The sequence below is a fragment of the Felis catus genome, chromosome D4, assembly GCF_018350175.1.
Source record: "Felis catus isolate Fca126 chromosome D4, F.catus_Fca126_mat1.0, whole genome shotgun sequence".
Classification (NCBI taxonomy): Eukaryota; Metazoa; Chordata; class Mammalia; order Carnivora; family Felidae; genus Felis; species Felis catus.
In genome coordinates this window covers 66000444-66026398 of record NC_058380.1, presented here as the reverse complement: position 1 = coordinate 66026398, position 25955 = coordinate 66000444, and the positions used below count along the sequence as shown (strand labels likewise).

Genomic DNA, 25955 nt, shown 5'->3' with positions numbered 1-25955 from the left:
AAATGAAGAAATTAATCCATAATTTCAGTTGTAATTATTAATATTTTAATATATTCATATGTATGTACTACATATATTACAAACTTGAAAGCATAGTGCAGTTCTGACTTTCTAACCTACTTTCTAAAATAATTGTATATTTTGAATTATCCTGTGTCATTTTTTAAGGCAATTGTAACTGATGTCAAAATATTTGCAAATTGGAAATAGGAAATGAAAAGTAAATAGAGAGTTAAACAGTTATTCTCCACTTACCTTTGACTTTTGAGAGTAATGACAATGGAAAAAGACTGGGATCAGAGATTCTCTTCTTCACTCCCTCTTTTTAATGAGCAAAGCCTAATTCCCATAATAGACCTTCTTTACTTTTTTTTTTTTTTCAATGTGGGACTTGAACTCATGACCCTGAGATCAAGACCTGAACTGAGATCAAAAGTTGGATGCTTAACCAACTGAGCCACCCAGGCACCACCTCATTATAGACCTTTTTAAGATGCCCTTTTTATAGAACAGAAGAGTCATTGCAGTGTAGTATATTTTTCCTTGGTGGGATGGGAAAACACAAGGATGCAATAACCAAAGCTATGGGTGCCCAGCCTTATCTGAGTGGCCAGTACACTATTTCAATTGCTCCCCAGCTGCCTCCTCTAACTCCATTTCTCCTCACAACTGGCTCTCTGGCCCTGCCCGAGATCTTATTATTTTTAACTTCATGCATATTTATATTACCCTACACCTTTAGAGTGTATTTATTAGTAGGAAGGTTGTGATTTTAACAGACATGTTTTTTTATTAAAAAATTTTTGAATCTGTATTTATTTTTGGGAGTGGGGGGTGGGGATGGACAAAATTGGTGAAGGGGAGTGGGAGATACAAGCTTCTAGTTATGAATGAATAAGTCACGGGGAGCAACGGTACAACATAGAGAATATAATCAGTGGCACTGTAATAATGTTATATGAGCTGCCATTTTTTTTTTAAATTTAAGATTTATTTATTTTTGAGAGAGAGAGAGAATCAGAGCGTGAGTTGGGGAGGGGCAGAGAGAGACACACACATGTTATCTGAAACAGGCTTCAGGCTCTGAGCTGCCAGCACAGGGCCTGATGTAATAGTGTTATATGGTGACTGATGGTAGCTACCTTGTGGTGAGCTAACACAACTTACAGACTTATTGAATCATTATGTTGTATACCTGAAGTAACATTGTATATCAAAACCATACTTCAATAAAAAAAAGTAGTAGCCAACAGTACTTTAATAGCATTGTAGACATTTTTTCTGTTTCTTTAATTTTATTCCTATTTGAGATCCAATTATATGAAAGAACTTTTACATAATGTCAACATTGTATGGATATATAGAGATGAAAAAGGCAAGGGAGTGCTTTCGAGTAGTTAATTACATGAACAGGAGCTATGGCAAAATGAAACTTGTTCCATAGGTTTAAAAACACAGAGCAATAATTTTACAGTAATTTTATGCCTCTATAAATGTTACTATGTGATATTTCTTTTTTTTTTTAATTTTTTAACGTTTGTTTATTTTTGAGAGAGAGACAGAGACAGAGCGCAAGTGGGGGAGGGACAGACAGACAGAGGGAGACACAGAATCTGAAGCAGGCTCCAGGCTCTGAGCTGTTAGCACAGAGCCTGACGTGGGGCTCTAACTCACTAACTGCGAGATCATGACCTGAGCCGAAGCCGGAGGCTTGACCAACTGAGCCACCCACGTGCCCCTCTTTTTTTTTTTTTAAGTTTATTTATTTATTTTGAGAGAGACAGAGACAGTGCAAGTGCGAGAGGGGCAGAGAGAGAGGGAGACAGAGAATCCCAAGCAGGCTCTGAACTGTCAGTACAGAGCCCACCATGAGACTTGAACCCATGAAACTGTGAGATCATGACCTGAGCTGAAACCAAGAGTCAGATGCTTAATCGACTGAGCCACCCAGGTGCCCCTCTTTTTAATAATACCATTTTCTTATAAATGGGTTTTTGAATTTTAAACCATTTACATTTCTAGAATTAATGCCACTTAACTGCAATCTCTTGTTCTTTAAAATATAACATTATATTCAATGTTCTAATTTTTTTTTTTAGGATTTTTTCCAACTGTGTTCATAGGAGCTAGGTTCTTAACTTTTTTTAAATGTTTATTTATTTTGAGAGGCAGAGAGAGACAACTGTCTCTCTCTGTCTCTCTGAGAGAGACAGCTCCACACTGTCAGCCCAGAGCCCAATGTGGGGCTCCATCTCACAAATTGTGACATCATGACCTGAGACAAAATCAAGAGTTGGTCTTAATTGACTGAGCCACCCACTTGTCCTTTAATTCTTTTGTTTTGAGTATTCTTTTTAAAAAATTTACTTTTTTTTAAATTTACATCCAAGTTAGTTAGCATATAGTGCTATAATGATTTCAGGAGTAGATTCCAGTGATTCATCCCCTGTGTACCGTACCCAGTGCTCATCCCAACAAGTGTCCTCTCTAATTCCCCTTACCCATTTAGCCTATCCCCCCACCCACAACCTCTCCAGAAACCCTCAGTTTGTTCTCCATATTTAAGAGTCTCTTATGTTTTGTCCCCCTCCTTGTTTTTATATTATTTTTGCTTCCCTTCCCTTATGTTAATCGGGTTTGTATCTTAAATTCCTATGAATGAAGTCATATGATATTTGTCTTTCTCTGACTGGCTAATTTCGCTTAGCATAATATCTTCTTTATTCATCCATTGATGACATTTGGGCTTTTTCCATACTTTGGCTATTGTCAATAGTGCTGCTATAAACATGGGGGTGCGTGTGCCCCTTCAAAACAACACACCTGTATCTCTTGTATAAATACCTAGTGGTGCAATTGCTGGGTCGTATGGTAGTTCTATTTTTAATTTTTTGAGGAATTCTGTTTTCCAGAGTGACTGCACCAGTTTGCATTCCCACAAGCAGTGCAAAAGAGATCCTTTTTCTCCACATCCTCACCAATATCTGTTGTTGCCTGAGTTGTTTATTTTAGCCATTCTGACTGGTGTAAGGTGGTATCTCATTGTGGTTTTAATTTGTATTTCCCTGATGATGAGTGATGTTGAGCATTTTTTTTCATGTGTCGGTTGGCTGTCTTCTTTGGAGAAGTGTCTATTCATGTCTTTTCCCCATTTCTTCACTGGATTATTTGCTTTTTGGGTGTTGAGTTTGATAAGTTCTTTATAGACCTTGGATACTAACCCTTTATCTGATATGTTGTTTGCAAATATCTTCTCCCATTCTGTTGGTTGCCTTTTAGTTTTGCTGATTGTTTCCTTTGCTGTGCAGAAGCTTTTTATTTTGATGAGGTCCCAATAGTTCATTTTTGTAATTTTTCTTTTTAAAGAAAAAGAAAAAAAACCCCATATGTTACATATTGGTATACAGTTTATACTGACCTCATAAAAATGAATTAAGGGAGTTTTCTGTTTTCTATCTGTGAATAGATTATGTAGAATTTAATTTATTTCTTCCTTATAAGAGTTTAAAAATTCATTGAGAAGTCATTCTGGCTGGAGTATTTTCTAGGGAAGATTATACTAATGGATTCACTTTTAAAATAGATATAGGGATTTCTGGTAGCAGACAAGATGGAATAGATACTTCTCTCTATTTTATTAAATACAGTGAAAGCTCTGGACATTATGTGTAAAGAAAACATAAGAAGACTCTGAAAGATGGAGAGAAAGAGACCAGCTAGGGACTTTGGGATCTAAGGAAACAAAAAGCAGTGAGTTTCCTGGGTTTTATTTTTGCTTTCTATATATCTCAGACTGAGTGCTAGATAAGCCTACAACTTGGAAACACCAATGGGAACAAACAGAAAAGCACAAGAAAATCTTACTCTAGTGGAACAGAAAGGGGTGGCTTAGCAAGACAAAAAACATAACAGCGGTAATTGCCTATTCCAGCCAAACACGAGAGAAAAATACTACAGCCCTACTTCCCTACTTCAGCACATATCAAGTGGGGAGCCTAGATTTTAACCTTCTTCCATCTGCTCTTTCCCTCCACATAGACTTTCAGAGGAGGATTAGTGGAAAGTCAAGGCTTTTACCACAGCCCAGTAGTAACAAATCTTTCTACCCCCACTGTGTCATAAAGTCCATGTGAGGAGACTAAACTTTTGCTGAATCTGGCAAGAACGAGGTGATGATTTCCTTTTGTAAAGGGCGTGGTTTTAGAGGAGTCCTGTTAAAACAGAAGGTCTGAATAAGATCCAGACTCTCATAGTACCTAAAATATCCAGGATACAAATGAATATCACTCCTCATACAAAGAATCAGGTATCTCAATTTGATATAGGACAATCTCCAGATACAAAAAAAATGAACAGACATTGAAATTATTTGACAAGGAATTTAAAGCAGCCATTATAAAATATCTCAGTGAGCAATTATACACATACACTAAGAACAAATGAAAATATAGAAGACCTAAGCAGAGAACCAAAGTCTCAGGAAAGATGTAGAAAACAACAACAACAACAAATGGAAATTTTAGAACTGAAAAAAAAGCATAATGGAAATAAAAAATTCAGTGAATGATCTTCACAGCAAAATGGAGGGGGCAACATGTAGATTTGACTTTTGTAATGGGATGTAGAGAGAGGTAATCATCATTAGGGGAGTTAACCCCAGATATTAAGACCCTAGGCATTGCTTGCTATTCTTGTAATGGGATGTAGTACCTGGCAGGGGACTAAAATAATTTATGGGATTTGAGGAAGAAGCAGACATAGTTCCTGGAATGAGGAGGCCTCAGTTAGTAAACGCTGAATTAAATGAAATGAAAAAGTGGGAAGTTGAGATGATAGACCATATCTTGGAAATGTTGAAGAGCAGTACTAGATCATGAAACCCTATAAGTTCATGTTAGTTTCTTCTTACCATATTTGTCCTGGAAAGGGAAGAGGGTTGTAGCTGTAGGTGATATTTATGCAGTGGCTGGGTACATCTGAGACAACAGATGTATAATCCTGTATTGACTAGAATGGTTTAGAGAAATACACTAAATATTCTCTTTTTGAGAATATTGAAAGTTTAAAAAATAGTACAGTCTTGGGGCATCTGGGTGGCTCATTTTGTTGTGTCCGACTCTTGATTTTGGCTCGGGTCATGGGCTCATGGTTTGTGGGTTCAAGCCCCACGGTGGGCTCTGTGCTGACTGTGCAGAGCCTGCTTGGGATTCTCTTTCCTCTCTCTGCCACTACACCCCTGCCTGCATGTGCTCTCTCTCTCTCAAAATAAGTAAATAAAAAGTTAAAAAAAATAAAAATAGTACTGTCTCACAGTATTATTGTGAGTAGTACTTCCCAGGCACCTGGATTCTGTACTCCCTCCAATGCCTGGGAATGGTGCTAGGTGGTGCAACCTGGGCTTAGACTTGATTTCAAGCGAAACCTGGCACAAGAAGTTAGGGTTGCCAGGTTAGCATATGAAAATAGATAATCCCCAGTTAAATTTGAATTATTTCTGAATGCTTTTGCACATGTATACTGGGATAAAATAAAAATATTGCATAGGAAATACTTGTACTAAAAATTATTTGTTGTTTATCTGAAGTAAATTTTAAGTATCTATTCTACGTACCTCTTTAATTGTAAGTATTTTTCTTCATTTAACATTTCTTTGTTTTGTATAATTTCCTTATAAAACTCCTTGCATTTGCAGTCTATCTTGCATTTGTATTGTAATATAGCTTTTATCTTGCTCACATCAAAACTGTTTAATTCTTTTGTCCACTGAGCATTAATGAGAAAACATGCTCAACATTTGCATTATGAGCCAGTATACTGAAAAAGTACTTGTATAAAGTTAAGAACTTTGGGAATTGCTCTTCAAATTTGTATTGTTGCAGTATATAATACCGTCTTTCATGGTGTAAATTGTTTTCCCATTGCTCAGGATTATGTTGCATATTTCACTCAGTGACTTTTAAAAAATATTGTCCACTGACAAAAAAGAGTGTTGTCAAATTTTGTTCCCTTTATAAGACTTCTCACAATGGTTTCCCTTATTTTCATGCTGGAAGAGTATTTCATAGCATTCATATAAAATGATTGAATTCTTCAAATGTTGGTACTGATTTCAAAAGATAGGCATAGCAAATGTCATAATAATCTCAAGTTGGGATTTCTTTTCCTGTAAGTAAAGTGTGGTTTGCTCACCTCATGGGAATTGTTGATCTGTTCTGCTGCATGTTGTCTCATATGTGTGGGCATGACGGAACAATAGATTGGTTAAGTTTGGCGTATTGTGTCTTGGCCATTTTACCTGGGTAGCAGTTCTAAATTTGCTCTTCCCAGAAGGTGTAAAGTCAGAAAAATTATTTGTTTTGTGAGTTACATTTCATTTTAATTGTATTAGGAACTTTGTTTTAATTGCTTCTAGGGGACTTCATCCCAAAAGTACTAGAAAGTTTCTAAATTCTAACCAATCCACATTGTGAACTTTAAATTACTTTTGGGACTAGAAAGATCCTCAAAGCAGCAAAGACCATAAGCTGCTTTGGTGCTCCATTGGCTGTTCCTTTAAAGGCTCCTCTACTAGTTAAGTGACTGTAAAGAGGTCCAACTTTCATTTTTACTGGAAGTCAGTTCTGTTTTTCCACTGGTTAATCATTTTATTTGTTTGCTTTTGTTTTGTTTTTGTTTTTACTGTAGCAATGGCAATTACTTGGTATAAATGAAAACTGAGAAACAGATAGTTCTTTTAGTTATATTATTGAACTTATTGAGATGGAATTTATGAGTGTAGCAATCTCACAAAAAAGTAGGACTTCTGTTTCTGTCATTTTGATATAAAAATATTCTATATTCTAGTGAAGTGGGGATATAAGTAATTATAACATATTACCGTGCTTAAGAATATTTTGAGTGACCTATCTCTCTTTATTATGGGCATTCTGAATACGCAGTGAGAGTAAGATTGGCAGAGAAGCTGTTAGAACAGAAGCTGATTTCTGTGCAGGGAAAAGATAATATGTATTTTCTCATGCCTGCAAGTAAAAGAGTAAATCCCTCATAACTTAAATTTCTTAGGTTATACCTTTATTAGGGTTTGTAGATTGAGACATGTGCACTAGAGTTTTTCTGAGATCAACCTGTAATTCGTTATATGTATTAGGCAGGACAATAGAGTTACCTAGACATCCCAATTTGTGCTGAAAAAGACGAAAAAGAATAATTTAATCCAAAAGTTTGTTTTTTGACCATTAGTAATGCCTATAGTTAATATTCTTAGGGTATTACAGGTATACATTTCTCCCCAGATTAGCATTGACCAAAAGTTCTTTTTCTGAAGAATATCTTTTTCATCTTGTTTTCTAGCCACAAAATTCTGAGGTTAAAGTACCATTGCAGCAGGACTTACATACAGTATTTTGTTTTAATAAGTGAAGAACAGTGATTTTGTTGAGGGTAACATATTTTGTTCTGGATTGTTTGGTAAAAATGTTATGGTGACATTGCATTCAAATTTCAAATTTATAATGTAAGTTAGATACATATTTATAAACCAGTTGTATGTGTTCTGAATCTCTTTTCTAACAAGGTCTTTTTTTGTTGTTTTGAGCCAAAGCCTCCTTCATGATATCTAAAAGTCTATAACTGAGCTTAGAGGATCATAACATATTCTTATGCTATCTTTCTATCCAGTCATAAGTCTGTATTACCCATAAGAGAAGCCGCTTAAGGATGCAAACACCTCTTGCAAACACTGCTGTAACAGATCCACATGTATTCTGGCTGCTACAGAATTCATTTTGTTGAAAGAAAATATTAGCATGGGAAAGACCAATCAGTCTTCTGTGACAGAATTTGTCCTACTGGGGCTTTCTGGCTATCCAGAGCTTGAGGCCATTTACTTTGTGATGGTGCTGTGTATGTACCTGGTTATCCTGCTGGGAAATGGAATCATCATCATTGTAAGTGTCTGTGACTCCCACTTGCACACCCCCATGTACTTTTTCCTCAGTAACTTATCATTCTTGGACATTTGCTATACCAGTTCTTCTATTCCCCTATTTCTCAGCAGCTTCTTAACTTCACAGAAAACCATTTCCTTCTCTGGGTGTGGAGTGCAAATGTTTCTCTCCTTTGCTATGGGAGCCACAGAGTGTGTCCTTCTGAGCATGATGGCATTTGACCGCTATGCGGCCATCTGTAACCCTCTGAGATACTCCGTTATTATGAGCAAGACTTCATACATGTCCATGGCTGCTGGGTCCTGGATTGCAGGGGGTGTCAATTCTGTGTTGCAAACCTCTCTTGCAATGCGGCTTCCTTTCTGTGGGGATAATGTCATTAATCATTTTACTTGTGAAATCTTGGCTGTCTTAAAATTGGCTTGTGCTGATATCTCCATAAATATTATTAGCATGGTTATTGCTAATGTTATCTTTCTTGTGGTCCCAGTACTTTTCATTTTTGTTTCCTATATTTTCATTCTCTCCACTATCCTGAAGATTCCTTCTGCAGAGGGGAAGCGCAAAGCCTTCTCCACCTGCTCCGCCCACCTAACTGTGGTGATTATATTCTATGGAACCATCCTCTTCATGTATGCAAAACCTAAGGCTAAAGACTTCTCTGGTACAGACAAAGTACAAGTCACAGACAAAATCATCTCTCTCTTCTATGGAGTTGTGACACCTATGCTCAATCCCCTCATCTATAGTTTGAGGAACAAAGATGTGAAGGAAGCTGTGAAGAATATGCTGTGTCAGAAATGCTCCTCAGAGGGAATGTCAATGCTTTAATCAAATTCCTTTACTCTGAATGCAGAACTGGATCTCACCTGTAGGTTCCAAACTAAATATAAGGATTGGTGGTACCATTAACTCCTGAAATTCTAATTTTTCTGTTCCTGATATTTAATTTTTTTTCAACGTTTATTTATTTTTGGGACAGAGAGAGACAGAGCATGAACGGGGGAGGGGCAGAGAGAGAGGGAGACACAGAATCGGAAACAGGCTCCAGGCTCTGAGCCATCAGCCCAGAGCCTGACGCGGGGCTCGAACTCACGGACCGCGAGATCGTGACCTGGCTGAAGTCGGACGCTTAACCGACTGCGCCACCCAGGCGCCCCTGTTCCTGATATTTAAATGTGAGAGAAATGTAGGGCGTACCTTTTCCCTTCATGACTAGATTAAAGAAGAAAGGGACAGCAATTTATGGGTAAAAGGATTCTCATCCAAACCATCCACCTTCTCATGGATAACATAATTTAGTTTAACTCTGGAATAATGGGTTCTGTAATCTTATGTGAAAGGAAATGCCATTTTGTTGTCTTAACCTCTTACCTTCTATGTGCATTGGTTTTCTAGTCTCCTATCTTTCTTAGGAAGATAAACTAGAACTCAATGTAAATAGTTACTAATGGGGTGGCCTTCAATCATATAAAGGAAAAGAGTGAGCTTTTTAGGGTATTAGGTACCTAGCCTGTGTATATGCCATAGAGAGACAAGAGTAGAAAAATGAAGCTGTTTTTCCTAGGTCTGACTTCCTTTTGGCTGCAAACTGGCAGACACCCTTCTGTGAAGAAGTGTCTGAGGGAATGTGTGTCACTATGCAGGCACCCCAGCTGATTGAGGGCTTATCATATGTTTCAATAGATGAGTAGTGGCATCTGAGTGAAAACCATTGTTACTGTTAATGACTCAAAAAATTAGCTTCTAAAGAACTTGTTCATATAATTCTCTGAGAACATGGTAATAGTGGGCTTAAAGTATCACAAATTAGGTATCTTTTCAGTTAGATGAATTGCCTGTAGAATAAGAGCTTTCTATTCATTCATTCAGTCAGTCATTTGTTCCTGCATTAAATTATCCAAGTAATCAGTATTTACTGAATATTTTGTCTCAGACATTATGCTAACTATTGGTGATATCAAAAAAACAAACACATGGAGACAAAATCCCAAACATGATCAAGGAGTGCATAGTCCTGTGGTATACAGGCTGGCACTTAAATTAAGAACAGAAATATTAAAGACTATTCACAGCTTTCCCCTTCCCCTACCTTCTAAGCTGGATCCTTTGTTTGCATTCATAGTATGTTGGATTTTTAAGGGGCTGAACAGAGTGATGGTGAATTGGAATAGTTTAAATGGGATAAAGTCCTCTTCATATAAAAGGGTTTGGACCATCTCTAGGAAAGACATAAAAGAGGACAGTGAGAAAGAGGGGATAATGCAATGAGGAAGAAAGAGGTGCATGTTAGATATTTGGAACATAGATATGGGAGATATTTAAATAGAAACCATAAAAATAGAATCAGAGAAAATAAAGAAAATGGCTAAATAGGAAGCTTTGGTGCTGGTGTTCTGTGATCCTTCCTCTGTGTCTCTGTCTTGAAAATCTTAGTAAAGATATGCAGTATCTTTTAAGACATTTAGTGATAGATTCCATTTATAGTCTCACCATGCTGAGACTGGCTGTTAAGATTGGTGACCTTAAGTGGTCACAGACTTAAGTGAGTCACAATTATAATTCAGTGTGTTAAGTGTTATTAAAGGGGGATAGGTAAAATTCCCCTAGAAGAGAGTCCTAGGAAGGGGTTTTCTGCTTGGCTGAGCTAGGAAAAACAATTCTCCTAGCAGTCTTAACAGAAGAATTTTTCAGACAGAGAAAACAGCATATGGCAAGATATGGACCACCATTAGTAAGAGTTTCGATTAGTTGGAACTTGGGTTAGTGACAGAGGTTGGTTAGTGACAGAGGAGAAGATTGGAAAGGCAGCTTGGAGCCAAATTGTGGGGGCTTCAGATACTAAGATAGAAAGTCAATATTCCTGTACGTTTGTTCTGTAGGTTTGCATTTCTGTTCTCTGGAGCCCAGGAGAGTACATCATGGCTCCACACAGATGAGTACATTTCAAGAAGTCAGGTATTTTTCCATAGTGAAAAATCTTCCCAGCCCTTAAGTCTGAGAGAAAAATGCCTCTAATTATGTACCATTGTCTGTTTTGCTGTACGTTGTTTGAGGGTGGTATTGTTTAAACACTTCACGGGGTGCACAGAGCCAATTTTATTCCTCAATGCAAGCTTCTTCCTTTATTCTTTACTTATGTTTCTGTTCCTTTCTTCTAAACTTGGGTTTAAACTTCACCAGCTACTTAATGTGTGTTTTTATGTAATTGACTAATCCCTATGCTCTTCTCCTCTCAACTGTTTTGTACTCAGAACTGTATTGTTCTCTATATATTTATTTGTGCTTGCCAATATTTCATATATGACAATGTAAAGGACATTGCAAAGAGAAACGGAGTTAAATAGTGTATGGCCTTGGACAATCTCTGAATCCATTTATTCTCTGGAACCTTAGTTTCATAACTAGTAAAATCCAATTTGAATGGGTCACTTGGTCAGTATGAGGTAGCTATCCAATGAACTCCTTTGTGTGAAAATCCTTTATGTTGGAAATTTTAAAGTACTAGAAAATGAGAGATATCATTAAATTATGATTTTATCCATTGGTTTCTCAATAGCAGGGACTAGATCCTTTATTTCTTCTATATCTTACTATAGCCTAGTAATATACCATGGTTTCTGTAAGTTCTTTTAGGTCTGTTACAGGATCCCAACAAATAGAATATTTATTGTTTAGCTGATTGACTTATTGAAAATTGGCTGATTGAACTTAATACAGAACATATCAGGGAAGGGATGCACTTGTCATGCTAACATGAATGAAAAGATAAAATAATTGAAAATAAAATCACAGATACAGATGCTTCTGTTGAGAAAGTGAAAAATTTGCTCCTACTGAATAAAAGAAGTGAATCTGTGCATTCTGTCATATATAATTTGATTCTATATGCTATTGGAACAGTTTATGATACTTTTCAGGAGAAAAACACTCAAAAGTGACGTTCAAGACATATTTTTTCATTCAAAGACCCAAACCCCTAGAGTGTGCAAAATCCATTAATTTTACTAAGGAATGGTAAATAAAGACAAATAGGCTTTGCATCTTGCTTTTGAGTAGTGTTCCATTCAGTGGCAGAAATGGGGTAAAATGAAATAAAACAAGTATATATTGTGATAAAATTTATGATAATACTAAAAACAGTAAAGTCACAGCAAAACATCTTCCAGGAATAAATAATAAACATTTTACCTGGTTCTGAAGGATAAGTAATCTTTTTCCAAATGGAAAGTGGGGAATGGACATTCTAGGTGAAGCACACAACAGAACAACATTTTCAAAGGAAGACGTGGACTTACTCCATTAGTTTGTTGAAAGGAAAGAGTCAGAACAAGATTTAGGTGCTGTATTTAATAAGATGTCAGTAGGGATGTATTTTAACTATGATTAAATAACTAGAAGGACTAATAAGATGGACCCAATATAAAGATTACATAAATTCAGAATTGAGGCTTCTTTTTGTTTCCACATAGTTAAATCCCTTAAAGTCCTGCTAGGCTCCAACACTTGTTCTTAGAAGAGGGCCACACTGCTGTGGCTTTCCTGTAATTTTCTTTGGAAAAATCTTCCCAGGAGGGTAAATCCAACGGCTTCTGCCCACTTCTACTCATAGCCATGCAAATCACTGGCCTTATTAGAGAACAAAATGTGGTAGCTTCAAATGAAGACAAATTTCTGGATTGTCAATTTTCTTCTAATTAATCTGCAGTATCCTGCCTCACAAGATGCCATATGTATGGAATGAAAATGCATCATTTATCCACAAACTGGGATTTATAAAAAAAGCTAGATATCAGCTCTTGGGATTTGGACTTCTTAGTGGAACACATGGTAAAGAAAGCCTCCTTAGTCTTCTGTAACATAGGCCTCAGTGGTATCAAGGGTCAAGAGGACCCTAGAGCCAGAAGGAATAATTACGGGCCTTTCAGTGGTAAAATATACCAGTAACACCAAAGGAATGTGCTATTTTAAATTGTACTGATGACATAATCTATAGTGATCATATAATCTGATTTGCATGCAATAGTCCAAGTTACGTCTGTTGTCCCAATATACTTGTTAATAGCACCCTGTTTCAGCTTCAAAAGTTTGCTGGTTTGTATGATAAGTGATATTGTGGCCCTTGTCACAGGGTAGAGTTGCTCAGAAAAAACTGTTGCTTAATTTCTACCAGACTGGGAAATTGGTGGGTTCTAAGGGTTTCTTTCTTAGTGAGGTACCAGTGCAATATATGTACTTTCTTAGACATGCGTTGTTGTGGCTAAGACCTTTTCATTGCTTCATTCTCCGAAAGGTTACCCTTTCATCAAAACAAATGGAACATAAATATAATATAATAAAGAGGTTTGTGGGGAAGTTAAGCCCTTTCAGCCCAAAATTTATTATCATCTATCAATTTCTATAGAAAAATCTGCTGGGGTTATGCCTGGGATTGTGTTAATTCTAAAGATAAATTTAAGGAGAATTACCTTAACAATACTAAGTACATTCATCAACATTGTGTATCTATTCATTTATTTTGGTCTTCTTTAATTTCTCCTAGAAAGTTTTGAACTTTTGGTGTGGAAGTCTTATTTCTAGATAAATTCAGTTTATTCTTTAATATTTTTGATGGTATTTTAAGTGGACTTAAAAAAAAAACAAACTTCCTTCCCAGTATTGCTCTATTTGTGGTTCCATATAAATTTTAGGTTTTTTTCCTATTTCAATGAACAATAACCTTTGGAATTTTGATAGGGATTGCATTGAATCTATAGATTTGGGTAGTATGGACATTTTAACATTATTACTTCTTCAAATCCATGAGCCCAGAATATTTTTCCATTTATTTGTGTCTTTAATTTTTTTTATCAATGTCTTATAGTTTTCAGTGTACTAGTCTTTCACTTCCTTGGTCAAATTTATTCCTAGATATTTCATTCTTTTTGGTGCAACTGTAAATGGGATTGTTTTTTTAATTTCTCTTTCTGCTAGTTCACTATTATAGAAATACAGCTGGTTTCGGGCGCCTGGGTGGCGCAGTCGGTTAAGCGTCCGACTTCCGCCAGGTCACGATCTCGCGGTCCGTAAGTTCGAGCCCCGTGTCAGGCTCTGGGCTGATGGCTCAGAGCCTGGAGCCTGTTTCCGATTCTGTGTCTCCCTCTCTCTCTGCCCCACCCTCATTCATGCTCTGTCTCTCTCTGTCCCAAAAATAAATTAAAAAATTAAAAAAAAAAAAAAAGAAATACAGCTGGTTTTTGCATATGGATTTTGTGTCCTGCAAATGTTACTGAATCATTAATTAGTTCTAAGCTTTAGGGTTTTCTATATATGATATCATGTCATCTCTAAATAGAAACTGTTTATTTCTCCTTTTTTTTAGAAACACTTTATTTCTTTTTCTTGCCTAATTATTCTGACTATGACTTCTAGTACTATGTTAAATAAAAGTGGGGTTATTGGGCATCCTTGTCTTGCTCCTGATCTTAGAGGAAAAGCTCAGCTTTTCATTGTTGTATGATATTGGCTGTGGTCTTGTCATATATGGACTTTATTATTTTGAAGTATGCTCCCTTTATACTCAGTTTGTTGAGAGTTTTTATCAGGAATGGATGTTAAATTCGTCAGTTTTTTAATGGATCTGTTGAAATGATCACGTGAATTTATCCTTCATTCTGTCAATGTGATGTATATATTGATTGATTTGCAGATGTTGAACCATGCTTGCATCACTGGAATAAATCCTACTTGATCATGGTATATTACTCTTTTAATGTATGGTTGAATTCAGTTTGCTAATATTTTGTAAAAGATGTTGCCTGTTTGATATTTCATTGATTTATTGTTTCCTTTCCTTCTTTCTTGTATACCAATCGCATGTGGGTTAGACTTTGATTTTGTCTGCAGGTACTCTATTCTTTATCACTTTTATTCTGTTGTTGAACCAATTCAGTGGATTTTAAAATTTCAGCTATTATACTTTTTCAGTTCTAGAATTTCCATTTGGTTCTTTTTACAATTTTTATTTCTTCGCTGAAATTTGGTATCTTTTCTTTGCTTGTGAGCATATTCTCTTTTATTTCATTTAAGTAGTTATAAGGAGTTGCTTTATCACCCTTTCTGCTAATTCCAACCTTTAGGTTATCTCAGGCTTGGTTTCCATTGACTGCCTTTTTATCTTGAGAGTAGGTCACATTTTCCTGATTCTTTGTATGTTAAGTAATTCTGGATTGTATTATGGACATTGTAAATGTGATATTTCTTTTTTTTTTTTTTAATTTTTTTTCAACGTTTATTTATTTTTGGGACAGAGAGAGACAGAGCATGAACGGGGGAGGGGCAGAGAGAGAGGGAGACACAGAATCGGAAACAGGCTCCAGGCTCTGAGCCATCAGCCCAGAGCCTGACGCGGGGCTCGAACTCACGGACCGCGAGATCGTGACCTGGCTGAAGTCGGACGCTTAACCGACTGCGCCACCCAGGCGCCCCTTAAATGTGATATTTCAAGACTCTGAATTCCATTAAATTCCTCTGAACAGTTTTGATATTTGGTTTTAAGATAAACTTGGTTTGACTCAAACTAACTCAATCTTTTTGTTGGTAGTTTACATCCTAGTTTAAGATTTTTGTTTTTTCATCTTTAGCTAGGTTGTGCATACATGGCACATTGGTCAGAGAACTGACCAAGATTTTTACACAGAATTTGATGTCTTTTCTTCTGTATTTCCCCTTTCTGAAATCCGCCCCCCCCCCCCACCACTTTACACTGGCTGTATTTCCCCTGAACTCTGAGGTTTGTCCAGAAGGACTGCCAGTTTATTATCAGTTTTTACTACTTCATGCAGTGCTTAGTTGAGCCTATAGGCATAAAAATGTGAAACCTACACCAAAACATTACTTTTCCAAAGTAATTTTAAAAACAATTTTCTACAAAATTTATCATCTCTAAGATGCTTGAGTCTGGTACAAGCTTATTCAGCTGTAGTGGAAGTAGCAGAAATCAGAAGTTCCCTCTTCACATTTTATGACTAGAATGCTTGCACCTCATGTTTTCTCTGTGATGGATCCCTTCTTCATTCATTAACTGATCATAATTATGTTGTTTCTTAATATACCTCAAGAAAAAGTAATGCTGACCTTTGGAATGAAGGACATGCTACAATGAATAAGGAATTTGAAATCCTCCTGAGGCCAGAGTTGAGCATACCATAGGGTTAAATAATATGGAATAACTCAGTCAGATTTACATGTATTATTATCCTATTAAGAACCCTTTAATAATGTTGCATTATGTGACGACACGTGGCTCATGGGAGGAACCCATTACATTTTTTTATCTTCCTCTTTTCTATTTGGCTCTTTAGTCTCTTCCTACCCTTAGTATACCCCTGGTGTACTCTTTCCCTGATCAGGTAAAATGAAGACTGACCTCCAAAGTTCCCTTTCTTCAGCTACATCATCTTCTTTCATCACTTTTTGCTAATGCTCCCTCCTTTTTGTAACTTATTCACATATAACCATCTAGGAATCCATGATTAGCCACCTTATTTTCCAGAACTCAGAGAACAAATGAGTAAGGTAAGTGATGGGATGAGAAGTAATATTTAAATAATGCATATGTACATAAAATGTGCTAGCTAATTAGGTAAGTTATATATGCTATTTTTAAGTTCCTTTTCATTAATTCATTCTGGTGGAAAATGCAATGTATGATTGTCCCTTGCTGTGTCATTCACATATAGACACTCAGGAATCCTTGCTTAATAGCTTATTTTCAAGAACCAGAGAGCAAATGTGAAAGACAATAGATGTATAAGGCAGTATTATTTAATAAATGCATAATATATACTATGTGGTGTACTAGGTGTCATAATACATAACGTTTTGAAATTGTTTTCATTAATTAATGAAAATAATGTTGCTTTCACTTTTGTGTTGATTACTTTTCTCATTTATTCAACTCTATATGTGCCTGTTAGGGGCTGGGGACTCAGTGCTGGCTATTACATTGTCCCTACTTTTAAGGATTAGCTTCAGATGGCTTTGTAAGGTAGATAAGAAAATTTAGGCCCATGTAAAGGTCATACAGTTCTTAAATAGCAGCCAAAAGTTAAGTCCATTTTCTGTCTATATTGCTTATGTTAATTTTGGAGTATGTTTGAGGAATAAGTTAAATACCAAGAGATATTTCAGGAGGAAACAAAGAACTGTGAGAAATTCTTTAAAAGTGAAGAGAGGTTGTCTGCTACTGATGTTGCCATTTCTCTGAAGAATTACCATTTTGATTCTGAATTTTTATTTTGAATCAGTCTTTTCATTTGTGCTATAAACTAAATGTGGTGTGTGTGTGTGTGTGTGTATGTGTGTGTGTGTGTGTGTGTGTGTGTGTGTGGTGTTTGTGTGCATGTGTGGCAAAAACAAAGCAAAACAAAAAATCTTTGTCTTCCAAAGTATTTTGACAATTTTCTTCAGCAATCTCACCACCATATGTGTGGAATTAATTTAAAATTTGTTCTTAAAAATAAAATCTGAGTTTATAGTGCAGAATTGGAGTAGAAATAAAATCAGAGAGGCAATTATATCTTAAGAAACACCACTGTATATTACAACTGAATAGTTATTCAAAGGAGACTTTTTTTTGGGAACTTTTTCAGCATATTTTATTCAGTTGTAACTTTATCATCTTTTTCCCCTACATTTAAAGATTAGCTGCTATCTTACAAAAGTATTTGGAATTGTAGTTGGGGCATGTAATAATATATAAAGCCCACTTCTCTTATTTCCCTGTGTGGTATTTCAGATAGTTGGACTTATAACGTTACTATTCTTTTTCCATTTCAACAGTTAATGACTACTCACTATTTTTAATTAACTTGACATTGGACTTCATACAGAGAACAGTGAACCATAGTTCTGCCATTGGAAACATTCCAGAAGCTAATACATGGTTATAACAAGGAAGAAAAATTGCTATAGTAGGTAAGGGTCAGGATAACACAGAGGAGGGAGGAACTAACTCAAGGGCGTTATTGGAAGGTTTACAGAGGATGTAACACTTGACCTATTTCTTCTGTCATTGCTAAGATTTCACTACAGAAGGAGAAATCTGACAATGGGGAGGAATAACATTTGCTATAGTCCTTAAATGAGAAAGAACATGAACTAATCAGGTAACTACACAGTGTGTGGAATACAATACATGTGTAGGGAATGGGGGCAACATGGGCAGGTAACAGGAACACAGAATGTAGAGTTGGAAATGTAGGTTGGGGTCAAATGAGGTCTCTGGGTAAAATTAAAAAAAAATAAAACAAGCATATGGGGCACCTGGGTGGCTCAGTCTGATAGGTGTCTGACTTCGGCTCAGGTCATCATCTAGTGGTTCATGAGTTTGAGCCCCACATCAGGCTCTGTGCTTACAGTTCAGAGCCTGGAGCCTGGTTTAGATTCTGTGTCTCCCTCTCTTTCTGCCCCTCCCTCACTCACGCTCTGTCTCTTTCTCTCTGTCTAAAAAATAAACATTAAAAAAAAACAAGTATAAGCAAACAAATATTTCAAAAGTATTTCCAACAAAGGTTACTAAAAATAATTTTTTTTTTGCTCAGTAGCTATATGTGTTGGATTTTCTTGGAAGGGCTTAATTTCAAATATTTTTGTCTTGTTCACATAAGTTTACTTGCATTTCTCAGACTGCTTAGCCCCACCTTTTCATGAAACCATTGTCATTTTCAGAAAGTGTTATAATTAGACTATTGATCTTGAAATCTCTAACTCTGAAGTTCTGTGATTCAACATATGACCACCTGTTGTTCTCTTTATATTGAAAACCCTTGCCTCAACATATGTGAGCTTCTTTTGTGCATGAACTTAAGGATATTATTTTCTCATCTTTTTCTCTAGACCTAGTGTCTCTCATTAATTTTCTCATAGCCCCAGGTACTTCCTTATTCCTTAGGTTATAAATGGTAGGATTGAGCATGGGGTTGACTACCCCATAGAAAAGGATAATTAGTCTGTTTTAAGTCAGTGTCTTTGGAATTTAGCTTCATATACACACAGGAAGAGGAGTGTCCCATAAGATACAGTCATCACTAATATGTAGAAAAGGCCTTTTTTCTTCCTTTAGCTGAATTAATTTTCAGTACAGCATAGATGATGAAAATATGGAAAAAAGACATTAGTAGGAATGGAGCAGATGAAAATATTACATTGCCCAACATTATTAAACTTTTATTCAAGAAAATACCTGTTCAGGCCAGCTTTATTAAATTCACACAAAATGATTAATGATATTTCTTGCACTGTGAGTATATTTTGTGTCATTCCATTGAGAAAGCCTAATCCCAGGAGATAGTTGCCATCTAAATACAAAGTGCCTTGCTTATGATGATGGGATATTTCAGAGATTTGCTGATGACCATGTAGAAGCCATATGTTATCACTGCTAGGAACACACAGTCTGTGACCCAATTACATAAAGAGACATTTATATAATACAACCTGTCAATGAGAGGGTATTTTTTTTTATAATAGGAAGTTTGTCAGCATAGAGGTGACAAAAGAGGATGCATACCAGATATCCAGGAAGAAGAGGCTACCAAAGAAGTACATGGGCATGTGGAGGCAGGATTCCAGGAGGGTTGATGACCAAGGTGCTCTTCTCCAGGAGGATTACTAGGTACACCACTAAGCACAGGAAAAAAAGGAGGTTTTTTTTTTGCCAATTCCTTGGTACTCAGATCTCTCAGAATACACTGAATTTCAGTTGTCCAATTGGTCCTTTCCATTCCCCTTTTCATACCTGGAATAAGCCAGAAAAAGAAACAGCATATGAGTTAAGTGGGTGGTCCTATATTATATAAAGTAAAAGGTGAGTAGGGTGGAGGTCCAACAATTATGTGAGCCCTAGCTGGAGTGGTGGTAACAGCAGTGTGTTTGCTTGTGGGATTCCTCTTCTAGTTCATAAAGCAACTGAGCCACATCAGTAACCTATTAAAAATTCAGGCTTCTGTGCTCTGTTTTCTGAAATTGTGATGCACAAGGTCTGAGGTATGGAAAAATTATTTGCATTTTAACAAACGTGTTATTTCTGATACAATCAGTCCACAAACTCCACTTTAAAAATCAGTGTTTTAGAAACAGCATGCTTTATTCTTCTCAACAAATATTTATTTATTTGATTTTACAGTATGATAGTCACTAACAACATCATTTATTTAGAGTTTTATAGTTTACAAATGTGTTCACACACATTACTTATTTTTTTATCACTATATTCTCTGAGGAAAATTAAATCCAGAGAGAAGAAATTTATATAAAATCATTAAGTGAAGAAGCTGCTATTCAAATCTGGTCTTCCCGATTTTAAATCTCATGTATTTTAAACTATATTGTCATCCAAAAATTCTATAAGTTGGCTAAAGGGTGGGAATCAGGCACCTTTAAAAAATAATGCTCTTCAGATGATTTTAATATGCAAATAAGGATTAAAGCCACTGATCTAGTGGTGTCTTGCAAACTTCAGTACATATGTGAACCACCTGGGGGAATCTTTGAAGACTGTCGATTCTGATTCAGTTGGGCTGAGGTGGCTTCTGAGACCTGCACTTATTAACATGTTACTGGGTGATGCTGATGCTGCTTTCTACAGAACACATAGGTCACAAGGCCTCTTAGATCAACTCTCTCCAATACCTTGGAGAGTAACTTTTGGCGCTTCAGTTGTGTGTAGAATAGTAATTGGATAGTAGAGAATGTGAAACTGAACATTATGGTGAGACTTGGAAGTGAGACTTCTGTGTAGTTTATTGCAAACAGTTTCATGTTCCTTAGATTTTAGATATATAAGCAACCAAATTACATGTGGCCTGTCCATCTGAGTCATTCATCTTCCACTTGTTGAATTTGCAGTTAGGGCCAATATTTTTTTTTTTAAAGAAGGAGTTTGAGTAAGCTAAAGAACCTGAGTTGTGTGCTAAGTGCATGGAACAAATATCTTCAATTTGAAAAAATATTAAAGAGTAAATATTAGCAAATGAACTTCTTGTTTATAGTAAATGAATCAGAGAATGTCCTTTTAAAAACAGCTCTTCATATTTTTAACCACAGTTGAAAAATATTTCCCTGATAAATAAATTAATTGATCCAAAGGATGAGTTACTACTTAGTATTTTCAAGCAATGGCTGTGGAAATAAATGTTAATATGATTTGCCTTGTGCTACCCATTTGACAGTGAGTTATGCTATTCTCTGAGGAAACAACGGTCATACCACTTAGTCAATATAGAAGGAAGCTTATAATCCTATTGGCTATGGGAAAGAGGGCCCATATTGAGTTTAAGCTGCACAAAACTATGCAGGTTTACAAAGAGAAAATAAGAGGGGGTGGATAGGCCAAGATATACTCCTGTTCAGTACTGTTTATGAATGGAATTTGAATTACTGCAGGAGCATAATCAACCTACTTTTAGTCTGCCAATAAAACTCTGATAGAGGCTTTGAACAAGCATCAGTAATCTGGAATCTATACTGAAGCTGTTTTAGGGAAGATATGGCTCAGGTCAAATGTCATTTCTTCCCTTTTAAGTTTTCCAAAATGTTAATTCCTATTTGGAAATTATTTTCGGAAAATGATCATTTATTACTGAGACTAAAGTGGTGTATTTTGTATACTAACAGCCCCCAAATGGTTATACTGTCAAAAGATTTTACTTACAGTCATTCCTATAGGAAACCACCCATCTCTTTTAATGCTTTAAAAATAAAATTGAGTAGAGGCCATTATTTATATTTCTCTTGCAATGCTAGAATAGCTCCTTTAAGAGGTAGTTGATAGATTCCAAATATTTCATTCTTCAAAAGAGTACTGTGTTGAATACATTTGTGTTGAAATGCTTCCTGCATTTTTGTTTACTTCTTTATAACATGGAGATCCAGAGCCTGTTTGTGTAAAGGAAAGAAAATAATTGAGGTTACTGATAGTACTTAAAAATTTCTCTTTATTTCTCATAAGATTTGAAGTTACAGATAATTTTTCCATCATTGTATGCTACCTTTTTTTAAAGTTTTTACTTAAATTCTAGTTAGTTAACATACAGTGTCAAATTAGTTTCAAGTGTATGATATACTGAATCAATACTTCCACAAAACACCCAGTGCTCATCACAATAAGTGCACTCATTAATTCCCATCACAAATTTAACTCTACCCCCACCCCACCCCATTAACCATAAGTTTATTTTCTATAGTTAAGAGTCTGTTTTTGCTTTGCCTCTCTTTCTTTTTCACCCCTTTACTCATTTATTTCTTAATTTCCACATATGAGAAAAATCATATGGTATTTGTCTTTCTCCAACTTATTTCACTTAGCATAATACTTTCTAGCTCCATCTATATTGTTGCAAATGGCAAGATTTTGTTCTTTTTTTATGATTGAGTAATATTCCATTGTGTGTGTGTGTGTGTGTGTGTGTGTGTGTGTGTGTGTGTGTGCACGTGCATACACACATACCTTCTTTATCCATTTATTCATGGATGCGTACTGGGCTGTTTCCATAATTTGGCTGTTTCAGATAATGCCGCTGTAAACATTGAGATGCATGTGTCCCTTTGAATTAGTATTTTTGTATTCTTTGGGTAAATTCTTAGTAGTGTAATTGCCGGATCACAGGGTAGTTATATTTTTCACTTTTTGAAGAACTTCCGTACTTTGGCTGCAACAGTTTGATTCCCACCAAAAGTGCAAGAGGGTTTCCATTTCTCCATATCCTCACCAACACTTGCTTCTTGTGTTGTTGATTTTAGCTATTCTAACAGGTGTGAGGTGGTATCTCATTGTAGTTTTGGTATGTATTTTCCTGATGATGAGTGATGTTGAGCATCTTTTCATGTGTTTGTTAGCCATCTTGGATGCCTTCTTTGGAAAAATGTCTGTTCATGTCTTCTGCCCACTTTTTAATAGGATTACTCATTTTTTGAGTATTGAGTTTTATAAGTTCTTTATATATTTTGGAAATTGATCCATTAATTAGACATGTCATTTCAAAATATCTTCTCCATTCTGTAGGTTACCTTTTAGTTTTGTTGATTGTTTCCTCTCTGTGCAGAAGCTTTTTATTTTGATGAAGTCCCAATAGTTAACTTTTGCTTAACCTCAGGAGACATATCTAGAAGGAAGTTTCTATAGCTGATGTCAAAGAGGGTACTGCCTGTGTTCTCCTGTAGGATTTTTATGGCTTTAGGTCTAATATTTAGATCTTTAGTCTATTTTGAGTTTATTTGTGTGTACGATGTATGAAAGTGGTTCAGTTTCATCCTTCTGCATGTTGCTGTCCAGTGTTCCCAACATCATTTGTTGAAGAGACTAACTTTTTTCCATTGCATATTCTTTCTTGCTTTGTCAAAAATGATTGACCATATAGTTGGGGGTGCATTTCTGAGTTTTCTGTTCTGTTCTGTTGATCCATGTGTTTGTTTTTGTGTCAGTACCATGCCATCTTGATGACTACAGCTTTGTAATATAACTTGATATCTGGAATTGTGATGCCTTCAGCTTTGCTTTTCTTTTTCAAGATTGCTTTGTTCTTTTGGGGTCTTTTGTAGTTCCATATGAATTTTAGGATTGTTTTTTTCTAGCTTTGTGAAAAATTCTGGTGTTATTTTGATAGGGATTGCATGGAATGTGTAGATTGCTTTGGGTAGTATAGACATTTTAACAATATTTATTCATTCAATCCATAAGCATGGAATGTTTTTCCATTTTTTTTGTATCTTCTTAAATTTCTTTCCTATGTATTCTATTTTAAGAGTACATATCTTTTACCTCTTTTATTAGGTTTATTCCTAGGTATTTTATGTTTTTTGATGCAATTGTAAATGGGATCAAAACTTTGATTTCTCTTTCTGCTGCTTCAGTTTTTATACATTGATTTTATATCCTGTGACTTTCCTGAAATCATGGATCAGTTCTAGTAATTTTTTTAGTAGAGTCTTTCAAGTTTTCCCTGTAAAGTATCATGTAATTTTCAGAGAGTGAAAGTTTGATTTCTTTCTTGCTGATTTGGATGCCTTTTGTTTCTTTCTGTTGTTGATTGCTGAGGCTAAGACTTACACTACTGTGTTGAACAACACTGTGAGAATGGATATCCCTATTGTGTTCCTGATCTTTGGGGGAAAGCTCTCAGTTTTTCCCCACTGAGGATGATATTAGCTAAAGGTCTTTCTTATATGGCTTTTATGATGTTAAGGTATGTTCCTTCTATCCCTACTTTCTTGAGGGTTTTATCAAGAAAGGGTGCTGTATTTTGTCAATGTTTTTTTCTGAATCTATTGAAAGGATCATATGGTTCTTATCCTTTCTTTTATTAATGTAACACATCATGTTAATTGATTTGTGGATATTGAAACACCCATGCATCCCAGGAATAAATACCACTTGATCATGGTGAATACTTCTTTTAATGTACTGTTAGATTCTATTTGCTAATATCTTGTTGAGAATTTTTGCATCCATGTCATTAAGGATTTTGGTCTTTAATTCTCCTTTTTAGTGGGGTCTTTGTCTGGTTTTGGAATCAAGGTAATGCTGGCCTCATAGAATGGATATGGAAATTTTCCTTCTATTTCTATTTTTTGGAAGTTTCAAAAGAATAGATGTTGTTTTTCTTTCAAGATGGCAGAGCAGCATAGAAGTTCTCAGCTTGTCTCATTCCTGAAATGCAGCTAGATCAGCACCAAACCGTTTTGCATACCTAGGAAATTGGTCTGAGGATTAACACAACAATTTGCATAACTTGAGCCATAGAACTCTGCAGGTACGCGGTGCAGAGAGGTGAACTAGGGGAGAGAAAAGCCGCAGAAGGTAGGGAGTTGTTTTTGCAGAGAGAGGACAGAGAAAAGTGGAGAGAAGGTGGTGCGCAGAAGAGTGCAGGAAAAGCGCTCTCCCTGAAAGTAGCTGGAGAGAAAGAGAAAGAATGGAAACTTTCACAAGGGACTGAACAAGAAATCTGTACCTTAAAACCAATGATGGGGAGAAAGAAGAGGGTTTCAATGCCATTAGTATTCTATAAACTGTGGAGTGTAGAGTCAGAAATTCCAGAGCTTAATATCTGGCCATGCTCTGGTGAGGAAGCAGGGTGATTCCCAACGAGTGGGCAATGGGGTCCAAGGGGCCTGTGGGCCACACAGGGAGAAGCGGTTCCCCTGCTTGGAGGGCGTTTGGTAGTGCCATACAGTACCATACAGCCATACAGTTTGGTAGTGCCATACAGGTAAATGTCCTAGTGGACCCCGGAGAATAGCCACATTTGCTGGTATTGGAACAAGGACACCAGAATGCAGTGAAACCTGACTCTCACTGTGTGTTGTGATTTGCCATAATCTCTGAACCTTTGCTGCTGTGTGATCGAACAATTGTTATCTGGGGCAAGCCAGCACCTGGCCATAATCTTTGGACTTCTGCCACAGCACAGGCCCATAAATGTTTTCTAGGGCAAGCTGACATTCAGCCATTGCTCAGTGAGACCCTCCTCTTGAGTGTTAGAGCGAATCCACACCACAGGGTTCTCTGAAGTGAGGGGCTTGGAAGCACAGCCCCACCTGAGATAAAACTGTGGGGGAGGTACCACCTGGCAGGCTGATGGCTTGGACACAGACAAGGTAGAAATGGGGGAATGGATAAAAGCCTGAGACAAAGGAGGGGTGCTTGATTGTGGGTCGGTGAGAGTGCAAAGTTACTGTGTCAGAGCTGGGTGAAGCCATTTCCACCTCTCCGGCACAAGGGCATGCACGCCACAGATTCACCCCAATAAGCTAAGCAGCGCCACCTAGTGGAGAATGGAGCTGTTACACCAAGTCATGACCAACTGCGCCTTCCAAGCACATCCCCTAGAAGAACACAAGTCTCTCCACCTGCTTGGTGTACAGACTATGGAGGACTTCATAGTTTGAGTTCTAGGGGAAACTGGATGTAACTTATTTCGGGTTTCATTATGTTTGCTGATTCATCTGTTTTTCTTCTTCTTTGTTTAAATT

General features: G+C 36.5%; 2 protein-coding genes across 5 annotated transcripts in view; both read left to right on the top strand.

Annotated features, from left to right (window-relative positions):
- Positions 1-25955, top strand: part of LOC101080836 (olfactory receptor 13C9) — a 238118-nt gene that overhangs the window by 127128 nt on the left and 85035 nt on the right. The gene's annotated exons all lie outside the window — the stretch shown is intronic.
- Positions 5195-8984, top strand: LOC111557478 (olfactory receptor 13C7-like). The gene has a single exon (XM_045042508.1). The coding sequence runs from the start codon at positions 7806-7808 to the stop codon at positions 8775-8777; it is 972 nt and encodes a 323-aa protein (XP_044898443.1). The 5' UTR covers positions 5195-7805; the 3' UTR covers positions 8778-8984.

What these genes read in the sequence shown, in the direction of transcription:
- LOC111557478 (XM_045042508.1), top strand. Translation starts at nt 7,806, where the DNA reads ATGGGAAAGACCAATCAGTCTTCTGTGACAGAATTTGTCCTACTGGGG.